The sequence below is a fragment of the Sus scrofa genome, chromosome 1 (genome assembly GCF_000003025.6).
Source record: "Sus scrofa isolate TJ Tabasco breed Duroc chromosome 1, Sscrofa11.1, whole genome shotgun sequence".
Classification (NCBI taxonomy): Eukaryota; Metazoa; Chordata; class Mammalia; order Artiodactyla; family Suidae; genus Sus; species Sus scrofa.
The window spans coordinates 193311101-193327550 of record NC_010443.5 but is presented as its reverse complement, the minus strand read 5'-3'; the positions used below and the strand labels follow the sequence as shown (position 1 = coordinate 193327550).

General features: G+C 39.9%; 1 protein-coding gene across 1 annotated transcript in view; it reads left to right on the top strand.

Annotated features, from left to right (window-relative positions):
- AGBL1 (ATP/GTP binding protein like 1) overlaps positions 1 to 16450 on the top strand; it is an 809164-nt gene that overhangs the window by 206980 nt on the left and 585734 nt on the right. Inside the window, 1 exon segment of the mRNA XM_021062610.1 lies at positions 5444 to 5588. Within this exon segment, the coding sequence (XP_020918269.1) occupies positions 5444 to 5588 (145 nt within the window).

Sequence of the window (16450 nt, the reverse complement as noted above, 5' to 3'; positions counted from 1 at the left end):
AAAAAAAAGGATGAGAGGGATGGTGAGCTGTTCCCACCCCTCCCTCAGGAAGCCTCTGGTACAGCAGTGGATACACATGGGAAAACCAGAGATGTAATGTATTTTTCATATTCCAGCCCTAGGAAATAACAGAGAAGAATAGAGAAAGTTTCTGTACTGTAATCCAGCTTGTTTCATAATTATTCATCACAGTAGGTTGACTTGGACAGTGTAAGGGCTGTGGTGTCAATCCCCATGTTAAACCTTAGACTGACTGCCTTCCTTCCTGCTTATTACCCAGATCTTAATACATTTAAAGAGAAATTCCAACGTTGTCTTGCTATGCTCAGTCGGATTCTCTTGCCCCTCCCCTGGAGGACCTCACCCTCTTGGGTCCCATCCTCTGGCCCACCCACCTTGCAGCTCACTGAGCCAGAAAATCAAAAGGGAACCTCAGATGGTTTGAGTATCTGCTTTATTTACTTCCCTATGGTCTGCCTCTCCCTCTAAGGTACACAGCCTCACACCTTTTTGATTTCTCTCCCTGCTCTGGTCTACAGTAATTCCGGTGCTGAAGGGCAGAGGGAGGGAAGCTGCGTGTTCAGAGTGGCCATGTAATACACAGAGGCTGATCTCTTCTGACATTTATCTTTGCTTGTGAGAGGAGATTGAACAGCTCACTCATGAAGATGAATGTCATACAAGAGCTCGGCCATCGTCCATCTTTCCCATAGATCTCGGGAGAGAGATTTGCTGTTATAAAGAATATTGGAAATGCCACAGACACAGGGCAGCCCAGTGACTTGGCTGCCCTGCCTTATTAGATCCTGTTAACTGAAATGATGCCCCATGCTAAACAGAGCCATTGTCATTATAAGATTATCTAAGGCACACTCTATCTTGGCATTTGCTTCTTTCATGCATACACTGGAAAAAAAAATGACTTCCTGGCATATTTTTAAGTACAAATGGAAATAGATTGAGTTCATAACTATGCACTTGTGTACTTTGCTCTTTGCTGCATTGATAGCTTTATGATTATAAAAGTGTAGTTCCTCCTGAGGACAAATAGTTCAGGGCAGGGAAAAGCAGAGGGGAGACTTTTAACTATGGCATGGCTCATCTACCCATATCATCTTGGATCCAAGATGACTTCCCTAGGATCTGGCAGATTTGTGATCACCCTTGATTTTACCCAAGCTTCTTCTCCACCTGGAAGAGCAGATCAGGGAGAGAAAGTTCTTGCAATCAAACTTCTACCCCTTGTTAGTGATATGACTCTGGGCAAATTATTCCAGCTTTGCCAACTTTAGATTCCTCATCAATAAAAGGGATAATAATGGTACCTACTTGATAGATCTGTGCTGAGGATAAATGAAATGAAATAAAGCACATGTAAAGTTTATAATAGTGTGTGGTGCATAGTGGATGTTCTGTGAATGTTAGCAATTGTTAATAATTAGAAGAACCATCTTAGTGGTATCAGATATCAATGACATAAAGAATCATAGTGGTATGAATCATTTTCATTAGCTCTCATCTGGATTATTTTACATTCCTCCTGTTATTTGAGACTTTAATAGGCTATCTTGATTTATGAAGATCAAACTGTCAATTTCTTACTTGCTGAATTGGACCAAAAGACCTCCTGTCCTTTTGTCCACTCCTATGAGACAGATGATATAATGAAAACATCTTGGTTTTAAAGTAAGCCCACATCTGGGGTTGAAACCTGTTTACTGTGCTTGTTGTGTGAGGTTGCTCAAGACACTTAGCATCTATGAGCCTCAGTTTCCCCATCTGTAGTGTGTGTATAATAAACTTTCCTTTAAAGGATATCATTAGGATTAGAGTAAAATACGATAAATATTCTAATGATTCCTTCTGGAGTCATAGGTCCACTTATTCTACAAACTTTAACTGAACAACTGCCAGGTTCAAGTACTGTGCCAAATGGTTCAAGTGCTGTGCCAAATATGAAGATATACAAGTGGGTAACTATAATCCCTGCCATAAAGCATGGGCAGTGAGGGAGAGACACATTGTGATAAGAACTATGTAAAAGGGCAGATATCAGGGAAGACTTCCTGAAAGAGGAAACACTTGATTTGAGTTTGAAGGAACAAGAGGAGTTGGCTGAATGAGGCATAAGGAAAACATTTTCCATTCAAAGGAAGAACATGGGGGAGTTCCCTTAGTGGCTCAGTGGTTAACCAACCCGACCAGGATCATGAGGTTGCGGGTTCAATCCCGCCTTCCCTCAGTGGGTTAAGGATCCAGTGTTGCCATTAGCTGTCTTATAGGTTGCAGATACAGCTTGGATCCTGCATTGCTGTGGCTGTGGTGTAGGCCCGCGGCTGTAGTTCCTACTTGACCCCTAGCCAGGGAACTCCCATATGCCACATGTGTGGCCCTAACAAGCAAAAAACAAACAAAAAACAAAGGAAGAGCATGGGAACCATTTGAAAGGATGAAAGTTACTGCCTTGCAAGTATCCCTCAATATTTTCATATCATAATTGGGAAACAAAAATAACTTGTTGATGGGATCTCACTTTATCACAGCCAAATCTAATGTCACACGCTAAGGGTTTCACTTTGGAGATGGATCCAACACTTGACTTTGAAGGTGATCTTGGGAAAGTTTAAAGATTTCTGAAGAGGAAAGTTTAAAGATTTCTGAAGAGGAAACTTTTGCTAGAGGTGGAGTCATTCCTGGACCCTCCCTTTACAATGCTGCCAGGAGACTCCAGTGGGGAAGCTTGGTGTTTGCTTTAGTTTCAGCTGCGGCATAGAACCCTGATGAGGGTTGCAACTGAAACTCCTTTAGCTGAAACTCATTCTAAATGAAGTGCTATTCATTTTTCTGAAATTTCAGCCATCAGCGACCATTCTAGAGAGGGCTGGCTTATCAGTGAGGAGCTGTTACTCTTGCCCCCCAAGCCATAGCAGGGCTGTTGCGTATGTGTGTGTGTATTGGGGAGATTGGTGAGAAGGTATATTGTATAGCCCAAACTACCATTCCAAACTTCTCTTAAATCACTAGAACCTGGGCCCACAGAAGCTCAAAAGCCAAACATTATTCTCTTATTTCTCTTTACATTTCACTATAGCTGTTTCCCTGCCTGGAATCCAGTTTCAGTTTGAATGGTGGAAGAGCCTTGAGATGGGAACTTTACATTCTTATTTTAACTCTTTCTTGTTCTATTCAGTGGCAGGTGGGACAGGTTTGAGTTTGCTTAAGGGTGAATGTGTCTGTGATATGATTTCATTGTACTAAATAACACAGTGGGAAACCTAAAAAAGAAGCCAGGCCCTGTCATATGAGAGTACCCCCACTAGCCTGAGGGGCATCTTATGAATCTTTTTTTGTTGTTGTCTTTTAGGGAAGCACCCATGACATATGGAAATTCTCAGGCTAGGGCTGGCCTACGCCACAGCCACAGCAACATGGGATCTGAGCTGCGTCTGCTACCTACACCATAGCTCATGGCAACACTGGATCCTTAACCCACTGAGTGAGGCCAGGGTTGAATCCTCATCCTCATGGTTACTACCTGGGTTTGTCACTGCTGAGGCACGATGGGAACTCCAGCATTTTATGAATCCTGAAGAAAGACACAGGCTCTTCCCACTGCATATAGGCAAGGATCTTGGGGATGGTGAGGCACTGGATGTGTGTTTTCACCTGCCTTTACCTTCACAAATTTATATATCTGGGGTGTGTGTGTTTGCACACTTGTATAGGTATGCTTACAGGTGAGGCTCTCTTCCAGAATTTGATTGGTTGTCAAAATGTTAACCATGTCGACTGGCTCATTTCACTTCCAAGGGAGGTGTAATTGACTAGGTTCAGCTAGGATAAACGGAGTGTGTGTTTGCAGTGGAGCACACATGAATGAAGCAGAGAGAATAAAAGGTAGAGCATATGGGGTCTGCATGCTTTCTGAGTTACCATCTGCTTCTTTACATACTTGCTAATAATCAGAGTTTTAGCTCTGGAGAAACTACAGAACTTCAGGGAAATCTGGAGAGGAGACCCGATTAGTTATCAAGATCCAGATGCTACCATGGGTGAAGATGTCTTTTTGAAGTTTCTAGTCCTGTAGTCACAGAGGAAGTGGGTCCTATTATTTGTATGCTGAAAACCTGGACAGGATAGTCTTACATCATTGGGGATTTCCTGCTTTCCTAGAATGACCAAGGATCTAGGGTTCCATGTTGGCAGAAACTAAGGCAAGAGAAATGTATAGCCTGACAGGTCATAGTTCATGGGACAACCATTTCTCTTACTCCTAGTCCTAATTTTATGAATATTGAAAAACCATAACACCACAAGAAATAAGACAGTAGATTTTCTCTTTCTTCCTTTCTTGCTTTTTTTTTTTTTTTTCCTTTGGTGGGAGGTGTCCTGAAGGTAGCAAAAAATGCAGAAAAGAATAGCTGGTATTTTTTATATTTGCAAGAGCACACAGAATAACTATCTGCTCTTTCTTCCCTCTCCCACCCTCTTCCTCAATAAAACCCCAAAGCACAACGGACAAGTAAGCCCACATTGTAAATGTTCAAAGGTGGAATTACATCTTTTGGTGTCCGGGTGTATTTTGCATTATAATGCAGCCTTGATGATAACATTTCTCAGGAAACCTGCACAGCTGTCTCAGCATCCACAGGCAAGGAGGGAGCGTAACTAGCAGCGTGTAGGGAAAATATTGCTCAGAATGTACTTCTGGGTGCAATTTACTTTGATACTGTTCTCTGAAGTATCAAAATTGGTTCTTCATCTGTGACAAAGGAAAATGTGCACTCTCAAGCTGTAAGAAACTGAACCACATTTGGGGTGACACATGTATTCCTTTGGGAATCAGGTTTCGTGTAGTGGAAAGTACAAGGCTTTGCAGGGAGATCTGGGTTCGAGTCCTGTGTTGGCCACTTACTAGCCTTTAGACCTTTGACAAATAGATCTTTCTAAGCTTCTGTTCCTTCATCCTCACAATAGGTTGCTGCAATGCTGGTATCTAGTTGAAGATCTATAGGGTAGAGATTGCTAATAACCCACTCGGCAGGTGCAGGGGAAAAGAGGATGCTGTGTGATCCCTGGAGAGGCAGGGGTTGGGGAAACCCATATGTGGGTGAAAAAGTGTATGTTTATAATAAAATCCCTGGAAAACATAATTATTCACATTTTCCAGCTTAATTTTCAGACACAGCAAGGAAAGGCCCATGTGGCATAGAAACCACATTTTGGAGACAGATGCATTGGCCTAGATGTCACTGGTTGGGCTCGTGACCTGGCAGCGAACTCATTTCCATAGTTCTCAGTTTTCTAAACTTCTCTTACAAAGTGTTTGGGGGTGAAGAACATTTTGCCAGTGTGTAACATCAGAGGTCATGGTATCAAGAACCCTAAGTGACTGTGTGCCCACCTTTCCCTCATTTCTGCTCTCTTCTCCTTTCTCTTGTAGAAATCATTATCTCCAGAGTGCAGCCATCACAGGGGGAGCATCTGGGAAGTACTATTACACCCTCACCTTTACCATCACCTTCCCGCATGATGAGGATGCCTGCTACCTGGCCTACCACTACCCCTACACCTACACCACCCTCATGGTAATGCCCTCCTTAAAGCCTTGCCCTAGCAGGACCTCTTGGGGGTTTTCCTGGAAGCAATCAGGAGACCCTGCTACCTTCAGTGGGGACCTCAGACCTCCAAGGAAGCCGGGATTGATTGCCACTAATGTGATGGCTTTTTATTTGTCCCATTTCCTTCTTTGGCTGGAGCACAAAACTGCAGTCACGGCTAGTGACATTCCGGAGGCTCCAGTGACAGGCAGTGCTCCTCAGCTGTAGATTGAGTGTGGGTAGTGGGGGTCATTTCTTAAAAAAGCCCTCAAATTAAACACGGAGAAATGAGGTAAGAGTGAGATTATTAGATCAAAATGGGGTAAAACTATGCAGGGAAGCCGAGATACAAATTTCAAGAACATGGATGTATGGAGAGTGAAGCAGAAGGTGAGAAAATGAAGGCTGGAAAAACAGGCTGAGTTTGCATTGTAACCACTTTCCCTTTTCCAGGGTTTCCCATGGCCAGGGGCTAGAGGCTTCTAGAAGGCTCTGGGGTAGACAGGAAGGGTAGAAGAATAAAACTGAATGAATTGCTGCAGATGAGGGCCATGATCTTTTTCTGAGAGGAGTGTAGTATCAGCCAGCCAGACTTGAAATCAGCATTCCTGCGTGCCATCAGGCCCTGCACAGAGCTCCTTAGACCAATCTAAGCAAACTACTTAAAGTAGTTTCCTGTCATTTGAAAAAAGTTGGCAAACCATCCCTTTCTCCTAGCTATTTCATGGATATCCTGAGGATTAATGAGCTAAACTATCTCCTTTAAAGTACTTTCATCCTCTGTGTTAATGCAGAATGTTATTAGCATATTTCTAAAAATATATGTACACGTGAAAGTATAAATCACTTAGCCTGAAGGATGAGCATTTTCGTTTCAAGTCTGTGATAAGGAGTCGGAAAAGATGATAACCAAGAAAGTCTCTTCCCTCAAAAGGAAGGTTCAGAGATAAATACAGTTTTTTTCTCCATTGAGAAGGCGTACCTGAAACCACTTGGCTAACTGTTTCATAAAAGTACATCTGCCCTTCTCGCCATATGCTGGCTTGCCTAAAGAGAGATTTTTTTTTTACTGTTTCCCATATTGCAAAAGATACACAACTAGTATTATTTGTGTATTGCACTTAGAGATCTCAAGAATTTAATCCAAAAACTGTGCATCACAAGCTTTGCTGTAACAAGGCATGTTTGTTTTAAAATATGCTCGTTGCCTTTAGGGATTCAGAACAGGCAAGATTCACGATCCCCTTGAACAGCTGTTTTTATTGTTTTGCCTGTGAAACTTTGCACATGAAAAGTAATGGGGAAGAGGATTCTTCTTTTCACTTTTACCTTTTCTGTTATAGTAATGATCTGTGTGTCCAGGACACTGTTCTTCTCGCTTGTTAGAATATCTTTGACCCCATTGAGATTCTCAGTGGTAGTTAGTATAAAACTTTAGAATTCAGAGGGGTTCAGGAAACTGTCTAATTCATCTTTGTCATTTATTGATGCAAAAATTGAGGCCTAGAAATCTCACATTTAGGTAGAGGCCAAGCAGGGAACTGAGGACTGGCTTTTGCCATCTTTTCCTTTTTGAATAGAAAGCCTGAAACTCCTTCAGCCAGCACTGGCTGCATCTGAATTCTTACTTTGAATTGCAGACTTTGAGTGAGCTTGTAGGTGCTTATCAAGGATCCATCATCAAAGCCTCTTGGAATAATAATGGGGTCATGTTTGGGAGACGGCTCAATTTTCAGCTGAACCACATCCATAGTGTTCAGCATTTTAGATGAATATTGTGGGTAGGTGACTTGAACTCAACCATCGGGGTTATACAATCACACAACTTGGTGACTGCATGCACCTATAAAAGTGGGCTGCAGTTGTAGTGGTTATTGTATGTCACAGTTTGTGTCCCTGGGACCACTTGGTACTCTTGTCAGACCAAAGCACAAGGTCTAAAGTTCACAATCAACAAATAGTTTAGGAGCCATGGAGGTCATGTCGGGGATGATTTCATATTGAGCGGGGGACAGAAACTCAAAAAAAAGAGAAGACACTCACATTACTTGGTCTCAGTGAGAGGAAGAGAGAGGTCTTCTTAATTGATGCCTGTTGGCTTGTTACCTAGCCTATTGACTGAATCTCTTCCCACTGGGGAAGTTTGAGAAGACTTAATGAGAAAGAGAGACAGGAAAAGGGATAGTTTTCTTTCCTTTTAAATGAGTAGAACAGCGTAAGAAAAACCAATTTGTTACTTGCAGTGAAAAACATATATTTTGATTTAGGTTTTACATTTCCAATAATGCATGGTCTTTGTCCTCTCCAAGTTTAAGACAATAATTGACTTTGTGACTTCTCTTTAAAAACTCTTCCTCCCATCATGGCCAAAATGAGTACATTTTGTAATGCACACTAGTCATTTTTATTTTTGGACATGTCCTAAGGAGAAACAGTTTTCTTCCAAAGGATTAGTGATAAATTAAATGTGAATGATACCCCAAGGGCAGAATTAACTAGATATTACTTGGGGGTTATGCTGAGGGGTGGAAAATACATTTCTATGTGGAATTCACAATTTGTAAATCTCTTATAATATGAATTACATTTAATAATTACAGACATTTTTATAGCAGAGGACATGTATGCTGGATGTTTTTCAACATAAATTTTGCAACTTAAAAATTTTTGTTATTCTCTTATAATAAGAGAATTAGTATTTGGTTCTTCCAAATTGATATCTTCCAGATGCTTGCCAGGAACTCTGTTGGATAAATGTGCAAATTATAGTAATAATATAAAGCTAAAAGAAGAAAATTCAATATTATTGTAATTATGAAGAAAAGGAGTTCTATTTAATCATCCATCTCAAGTTATCAATAATTGCAATGATTGTTAAAGAGTTGTTAGCAATATTTGTTAAAGTATTTGGATTATGTAGTTGGTTGCCCCTAGGTAGTCAGTAGTATTGGTTGAAAATGTCACCCTGAGAGAGTTTCTGATGGACACTTTAGAGAATAAGAAAACGAGATCTCATTGAGAACTTGTAACTGTATGAGTTGGCAAGACACAAGAAAAGTGATCCTAAGTAGAATCTATGTGTTGGGAGTGGTTAAGGCCTTTAAAGGGTAGAGTAGGGCTTTTCACCAGTGACACATACTACCACATTGCCTCTGGAGATGAAATGGAGTGTAGTGTAGGGAGAAGGTGGGGGGCGGGGAAGGAGAGAGAAAGAAAGAATTGAGACTTAGAATGCCATGTTCACAATCTCTTAGAAAGGAGTCACATTTAAAACATGTCAAATGGGAGATATTGACTTATACGTGGTAGATCAAAGATGCAATGAGCAAGTCATAAATCTGTGTTGTCAGGGAATCAATAGATAGACACCTATCTTTATATGGGCCGCAACAGAGGACAGGCACCAATAAGGGGCCCTGATACTGAGGAGTTGAACATGAAAGGTCATCTTCAAGGAAGGAGGTGTGCGTGAATGGTGAAGTCATTCTCCAGAGGGACCCCTGAATTCCAGGGTTTTGAGCACAATGTTAAGAACAAGTTTTGGAGTCAGATGGGCCCAGATTTGGGCCTAAGCTCTGTGTTTTCTTGCAGTGCAAACATGGATGAGCTATTAAACTCTTCTTGGCCTCACTTTTCTCATTTGTGAAATTGGAAATAGAAGTGGTTTCTTTATGGGTTCTCAAGATTAAATGACTTAATGCGTGCAAAGTGTTAGCCAAGTGCCTCTATCTAGTAAATACTGTTAGATGGTGACCCTTAGAGCATTTATTCTTGTTTTTATGACAGTGTGTGATCACTTTCTCTGTTGGACTGATTGGAAGATACCCATTGCACAGTTTATAATACAATTAAAATTATGTAAGAAAATCCCAGTAAAGGACAAAAAAGAAAGAAATACAAAAGCTACCAATGATTTTCCTAGGGTGGCTGATTGTAATGATTTTTTTTTTTCTTTTTTACTCTCTTTTCCAAATCATCAGTAATATAATTTTGTTGATTTTTAACGGAAAAGGATATTCAAATCACCTTTTTCTTTCTAATTGGCAAATCTGTGAATACACACCTGGAAACTAATCCCTTCTCTCCGTCTCACAGTGAATCTGTTTAACTTTGGAAGAGCATTATTGACAGGCCGGGGAAGTTTGAGAAAGCTCATTAGAACCTGCTTCCAGCGTCTTCTGTTGCTTTTTATTTAGCTTAAAGGTGTCATTTTTTCTTCTCTTGAGCCTTTGATTCCCTGATGAGTGTATTTAAGTGACAACTGAGAACTAGGCAGTACACAAATAAAATAGGCCATCTCCTTAGGGGTGGGCTTTCTTCTGAATTAGGGGGACAGTGAGTGTAACAGTTTAGGGGATAACAAGATGACAAACGATGTTTGAGTGCGCAGTGCTTCTTACTTTCTCAGTAGCCGTCAGCAGGGTAACCTGCTGAGGTCAAGAAATGTCTTTTATGGAAGTTTTAAGGAAGTAGCTGATAAAACAGAGGGGGCAGAAAACTCCTGTAGAGAGGTCCTGAGAAGGCTGAAGGCTAAGTTAGCAGCCTGATGGTGTCTTTCATGGGTAGGGAGGATTTTCTGTTAAGAAGACAAACTCTCTGGGTATTTCTGTAATTGTCTTCAACTCATTCCCATTTTTATGAAGAAACCCACACCTGTGGCTTCTGCAAGACTGTTATTTCAGTTGGTGGTTGGCATATGTGTTCAGAAGCCCTGCTTGTCTTATCAATGATCCCAATAATATCCAATTAGATGTGGCCTTGGTAGACTGGAGAGGGGAACATACACCTAAAAATCATTGTCAGGAGAGCAAGGCAAAGCCATCATTTTTTGCAAAAGGCAAGCCAATGGAAATTAGTGATTGGTTTACTTCTGGAAGTCTTCTGTGTGACTGGAGCCAGAATAATGCGTGAAGAGCAGAAGTGTTACATATTTGGTGGCAAGTAGAATAGTTAGAGAGACAGAGATTTCATTGAGGGGCATGGGGAGAAGGGTGTGTGAATAATGACAGATAATGAGCTTAAGCTAAAAGATACTGGGCATTTGTTGAGTTGCAATATTGGTAATCATGACAAGGGTCATATAAAAATTAATGAGAGAACTCGTAGGAGAAGAAAACTCTCAAACTCTGCTTACTTTCACATTTGCCTCTAGGGAGCTTCTTAAAGTGATGCTGTTTTGAAGGACAACGTATGTGGGCACAGGATGCCCTTTGTTTGTTTGTGTGACTGTTTTCTCTTATATAAGCTTGATGTCTTCTAATAGACAAACCTGTTTCCAAACCTGCTTGCCCTATCTGATTCATAAAATCTAGATTTTATTTTAATTTTTTCAAGATTCAGCAGGAAGAGCTATGAGCTGTTTGTAACTTGGTGACATGACAGAATGATGGCCCGTACTTTTTTGACAAAGGGTCTCCATCTCTCCCCCATCTCCCCGACACCTTAAGAATCCTTGTAGCTGTAATAAAATGTGAACCCAATAGCTTTGATGGCAAAAACCAACTAACCAACCAAATCAAACCAAACAAAAAACCCTCATAGAAATAATTCTGTGACAGTGATTCCCAAAGCATATGGCATTCCTTGGTCCTGAGATCTTTAGAGAAAAAGTATTGAAGGGTCATATACATTCATGAAGCACTGTTTGCTAGTTTGTCTTCTGAGTTCACAATGCATATTGCCATGTTAAAGAATTTTAATGGTTCTGCAGTCATGGGAACATTTTCATTTTTGTTAATTCACCATGCCCCAGGTGCCTTGGCTATGAATCTCCTGCACCTCCACCTCCCTGTCCACACACCTGCAATAACATCCTGCAGGTGACATTTTGGAAATGCTGTAGGAAAGAGGATTGATGTCCTAGTTTGGGGGCTTGGAATCTTGATAGAAATTGTGAGGCAGAATCTACTCAGTCTGGATTATAATAGGTAATATAGGGAGCCCCTTTCACCCAGAAATTTATGAAAGTGACTAAAATAATTTGTTAATGATCTCAGAACATCATCTAAATCTTGACTATTTATGAAGATGATAGACTTCCCTTGAGTAGTGTGATGGAGACATGGACAACATTTTGGTCAGTCATGTCCACACCATCTCCCCTGGAATGTGAGATAAACACTTCTTCTATCAGGGCTCTAATTATATTGATTTAATATTGATTTTCTTTTTAATACATGAATTTCTGTTGTGAGCTTCTTTTCAGAGGATGTTTTTCTGTTCCCTAATCACTTTATTTTTGCTGTTTTTAAAACCATTTTACTTAAGTTTAATCTCATTTAATTGTTGTCAGAAAATGTGACTTGTATGATTTCTGCTTTTTTAAAAAAGAATTAGTGACTTTTTTTCTAGTCCTGCATTTGATTAATTTTTGTTACAGTTCCATGGATATTTGAGAGAAAAATAAAGGATGTTCTCTGTATAGACAATTTGACATATGTCTATAAAAAACAATATTGTTCAAAAAACTTCCATATAATTTTTGTATAATTGATTTATTCAAGACTGAGGTACTGTTTTAAAGTCTTCTATTCCCAGTACCATTTTTCCCCCTTCTGCTGTTTTTGTGTTTTATATTTCAATTCTGCATTATTTGATTCTCAAGATTTATGAGTTTTATATGTTCATTGTGATTTGTGCCCTTTATCAAAATAAGATTTTTAAATCCCATTTAATGCACTTTGTCTTGAGTATGACTTTGTCATATATTACTATTGCCATGCCTGCTTTAATTTATGTTTGCTTATCCATTTAGTTTCAATATTTCTCTTTTAAAATATTTTAGTAGAGGCTAACTGAAAAAGAAGATAATTTAAGAGTGTTTTTCATACATATCATGTTTTTTTTTTTTTCCCTTCTCTTTAAAAGTACCTTTTATATACAGTAGGGAATGGGGCTTTAAGAAATAATCTAAAAGTTTTTGTCATTTAATAAGGCTGTTTAACCTATTTATACTTACAACAATTTTGGTATAACTTCTGTCATTTTGGGTTTTTTTTGTGGTATTTTCCATGCTTCATTGCTTTTTTTTCTTTCTTTCATTCGTTGGTTCTTTCTGTCTGTCTTTTTGGAATTACCCCTTCTCCCCTCACTATCCCCCCTGCACTCTCTTTTTTTCTTTCTTTTTTATGCAACATGGAGTGACCATATTTTCTTTGATTTTTTTCCCCTGTAGTAGTTATAATTCTACTAGTGTTTCCCTTTTAGTTCTTAAAAAAACTTTAACCTACATTTCTCCATTGGTAATAACAGCTAAAATTGAATGTTTCCTATATGACAGGTACTTCTCATATGCAATATATGGCTAAATTATAGCAACCTGAAAGACATAGGTAATGCTATTTTATATACATTTTAAAAATTAGAAAACTCAATTGCAAAGATGTTAAACCCAGAATTTAAATAGCTTTTCTAGAATCCACAGCCGAAATTTGAACCCAGATAGTTTGACTCAAGAGTCTGTCCTCTTAATCATCTTGCTGTACTGTCTTTCAATTTAAAAAAATTAAATAATAGCTGTGCTCCCACAGAGCAGCTGCCCAGCACTGCCTGCCCCCTGGAAGAGCTCTGTGGCCCAGAAGCTCTAGGGAAAGCCCTGCCCAGCCACGGGAAGTCTGCCTCCATCGCAGTGTGGTCCTGCCAGTCTTGCCCACCCTGGGGAAGTGCTCTTTGCCTCCCAGTGACCCACCTAGCCCCGCCTGCCCTTGGGAGGTGCTGCACTTCTGCAGAACAGCCAGCCATCACTGCCCGCCCCCGGAAGAGCTCCGCATCCCAGAAGTGCCGGGGCATGCCTTGCCCGGCCACGGGAAGTCAGTTCAGGAGTGCCAGGGCAAACCCTGCCCGGCCACAGGAAGTGCGCCACCATCATGGTAAAGTCCTGCCAGTCTTGTCTGCACTCAGGAAGTCCTCCTTTGCTTCAGAGTGACCCTGCTAGCCCTGCCCACCCCCAGGAAATGCCCTGATGCCTCACTGCCAACACCGCCAGCCCTTGGGAAACACTCCACAGCAAACTCTGCCTGGCCACAGGGAGTGCACCTCCACCAAGAAAAAGAAAATAACAAGCAAGATGAAGAAGCTCAGAAACCATTTCCAGTTAAACCAACAGGAGAACTCACCTAAAGCAGTCAACAATGAAACAGACCTATGCAGTCTGACAGACTTGGAGTTCAAGAGGGAGATGGAGATAGTGAAAATACTGAAGGAATTAAGAGAGGATATGAACATTAATGCAGACTCCCTCAGAAAGGAGCTAGAAAATATAAGGAGGAGCCAAGAAAAACTAGAAAATTCATTTGCAGAGATACAGACTGAGCTAAGGGCAGTAAAAACCATAATGAATAATGCAGAAGAATGAATTAGTGATGTGGAAGATAGAACAATGGCAATCACCCAAACAAGACAGCAGACAGAAAACCAAATGAAGAGAACATGAAAGCAGTGTAATAGACCTATGGGATAATATAAAGCGGGCCAATCTATGCATAATAGGAATTCCAGAAGGAGCAGAAAAAGATAAGGGGATTGAAAATATAGTTGAAGAAATTATTACTGGAAACTTCCCAAATCTAAAGGATACTGATTTCAAGATACAGGAAGCACAGAGGGCCCCAAAGAGTTGAACCCAAATAGACCCACACCAAGACACGTTATAATAAAAATGGCAAAAGTCAACGATAAAGAGAGGATCCTCAAGGCAGCAAGAGAAAAGCAAAATGTTACTTAAAAGGGAACCCCCTTAAGGCTATCATCTGATTTCTCTACAGAAGCTCTACAGGCCAGGAGGAATGGTAAGAGACATTTAAAGCACTGGAAGGAAAAAATATGCAACCTAGAGTACTCTATCCAGCAAGAATATTATTTAAAACAGAAGGGGAAATAAAAATTTTTCCAACAAACAAAAGCTAACAGAATACAGCAATACAAAAGCCATTCTAAAAGAAATATTGAAAGGGCTTCTCTAAATCAATAAAAAAAAAAAAAGAAGAAGAAGAAGAACTTGGATGGAGGAAACCACAATCAGAGAGCAGTCACTCAAATAAGCCAGCATACAGATCTAATCATGAAGATGTTTAAAACAAAATAAAATTAAAAAGGAAAAGAGACATCAAAATTATAAAATGTGGGCAAGGGAAGTAAGGAAATAAATGGATTCTTTTTTTAATATTCTTTTTTTTAAATTTTAGTATGGTAATGAAGTGTTTGAACCTACAGGATTATCAGGCTAAAGCACACAATTATAGGAAGGGGTTCTCATACTTAAAAAACAGGGCAAGCACAAATCAAAACCAAACACTACATACACAAGAAGTGAAAAGAAAAATAATCAGAAAATAATTGGAGACCATCCAACCAAAAAAAGAATGGAAGAATGGAGACTCATAGAATCAACTGGAAAATGAGGTTTAAAATGGCAATAAATAATCATCTATAATTTATCACCTTAAATGTCAATGGAACGAATCCTCCAATCGAAAGACACAGAATAGCTGATTGGATAAAAAAGCAAAACACTTCAATTGTCTGCCCACAAGAAACACACCTTAGGACAAAGGACACATATAAATTGAAACTGAGGGGGTGGGAAAAAATACTTCATGCCAATGGACATGACAGGAAAGCAGGAATTGCAATACTCATATCAGAAGAGACAGACTTTAAAACGAAGTCCATAAAGGAAGACAAAGAAGGACACTATTTAATGGTTAAAGGGAGTTCCCGTCGTGGCGCAGTGGTTAACGAATCCGACTAGGAACCATGAGGTGCGGGTTCAGTCCCTGCCCTTGCTCAGTGGGTTAACGATCTGGCGTTGCCATGAGCTGTGGTGTAGGTTGCAGACACGGCTCGGATCCTGCATTGCTGTAGCTCTGGCATAGACTGGCAGCTACAGCTCCGATTAGACCCCTTGCCTGGGAACCTCCATATGCCGCAGGAGCGGCCCAAAGAAATAGCAAAAAAAAAAAAAAAAAAAAAAAAAAAAGAAAGTAATGGTTAAAGGATCCATTCAAGAAGAGGATATTACTATCATCAACATATATGCCCCAAATATAGGAGCACCCAGATACATACAACAAATATTAACAGACATAAAGGGAGAAATTGATGGGAATACAATCACAGTAGGAGACTTTAACACCCCACTCACACAATGGACAGATCCTCTAGACAGAAAACCAATAAAACAACAGAAATCCTAAAGGAAACAACAGAAAAGTTAAACTTACTGTAGTGTCTTCAGGATACTACATCCAAAAAAATCAGAATACACATTCTTCTCAAGTGCGCATGGAACATCCTCAAGAATTGATCACATATTGGGGCACAAAGCTAACCGCAACAAATTTAGGAGCATAGAAATTATTTCAGCTACCTTATGTGACCACAATGGCATGAAACTAGAAATCAACCACAGGAAAAGAAATGAGAAAACCTACTACATGGAGACTAAACAACATGCTCCTAAAAAACCAATGGGTCAATGAGGAAATCAAGAAGGAAATTAAGAAATACCTCGAGACAAACAATAATGAAGGCATAATCTCTCAAAATCTATGGGACATTGCAAAAGCAGTGCTAAGAGGGCAACTCATAGCAACACATGCTATCCTCAAAAAAGAAGAAAATCTCAAATTGACAACTTAACCCACCATCTAAATGAATTAGAAGAACATAAAAGACCTAAAGTCAGCAGAAGGAAGGAAATCCTAAAGCTCAAAGAGGAAATCGATAAAATAGAGATTCAAAAAAAAGTAGAGAAAATTAATAAAACCAAGAGCTGGTTCTTTGAAAAGGGAAACAAAATTGACAAACCTCTAGCTAGACTAAGAAGAGGAGAGGAAGAACCCAAAGAAACA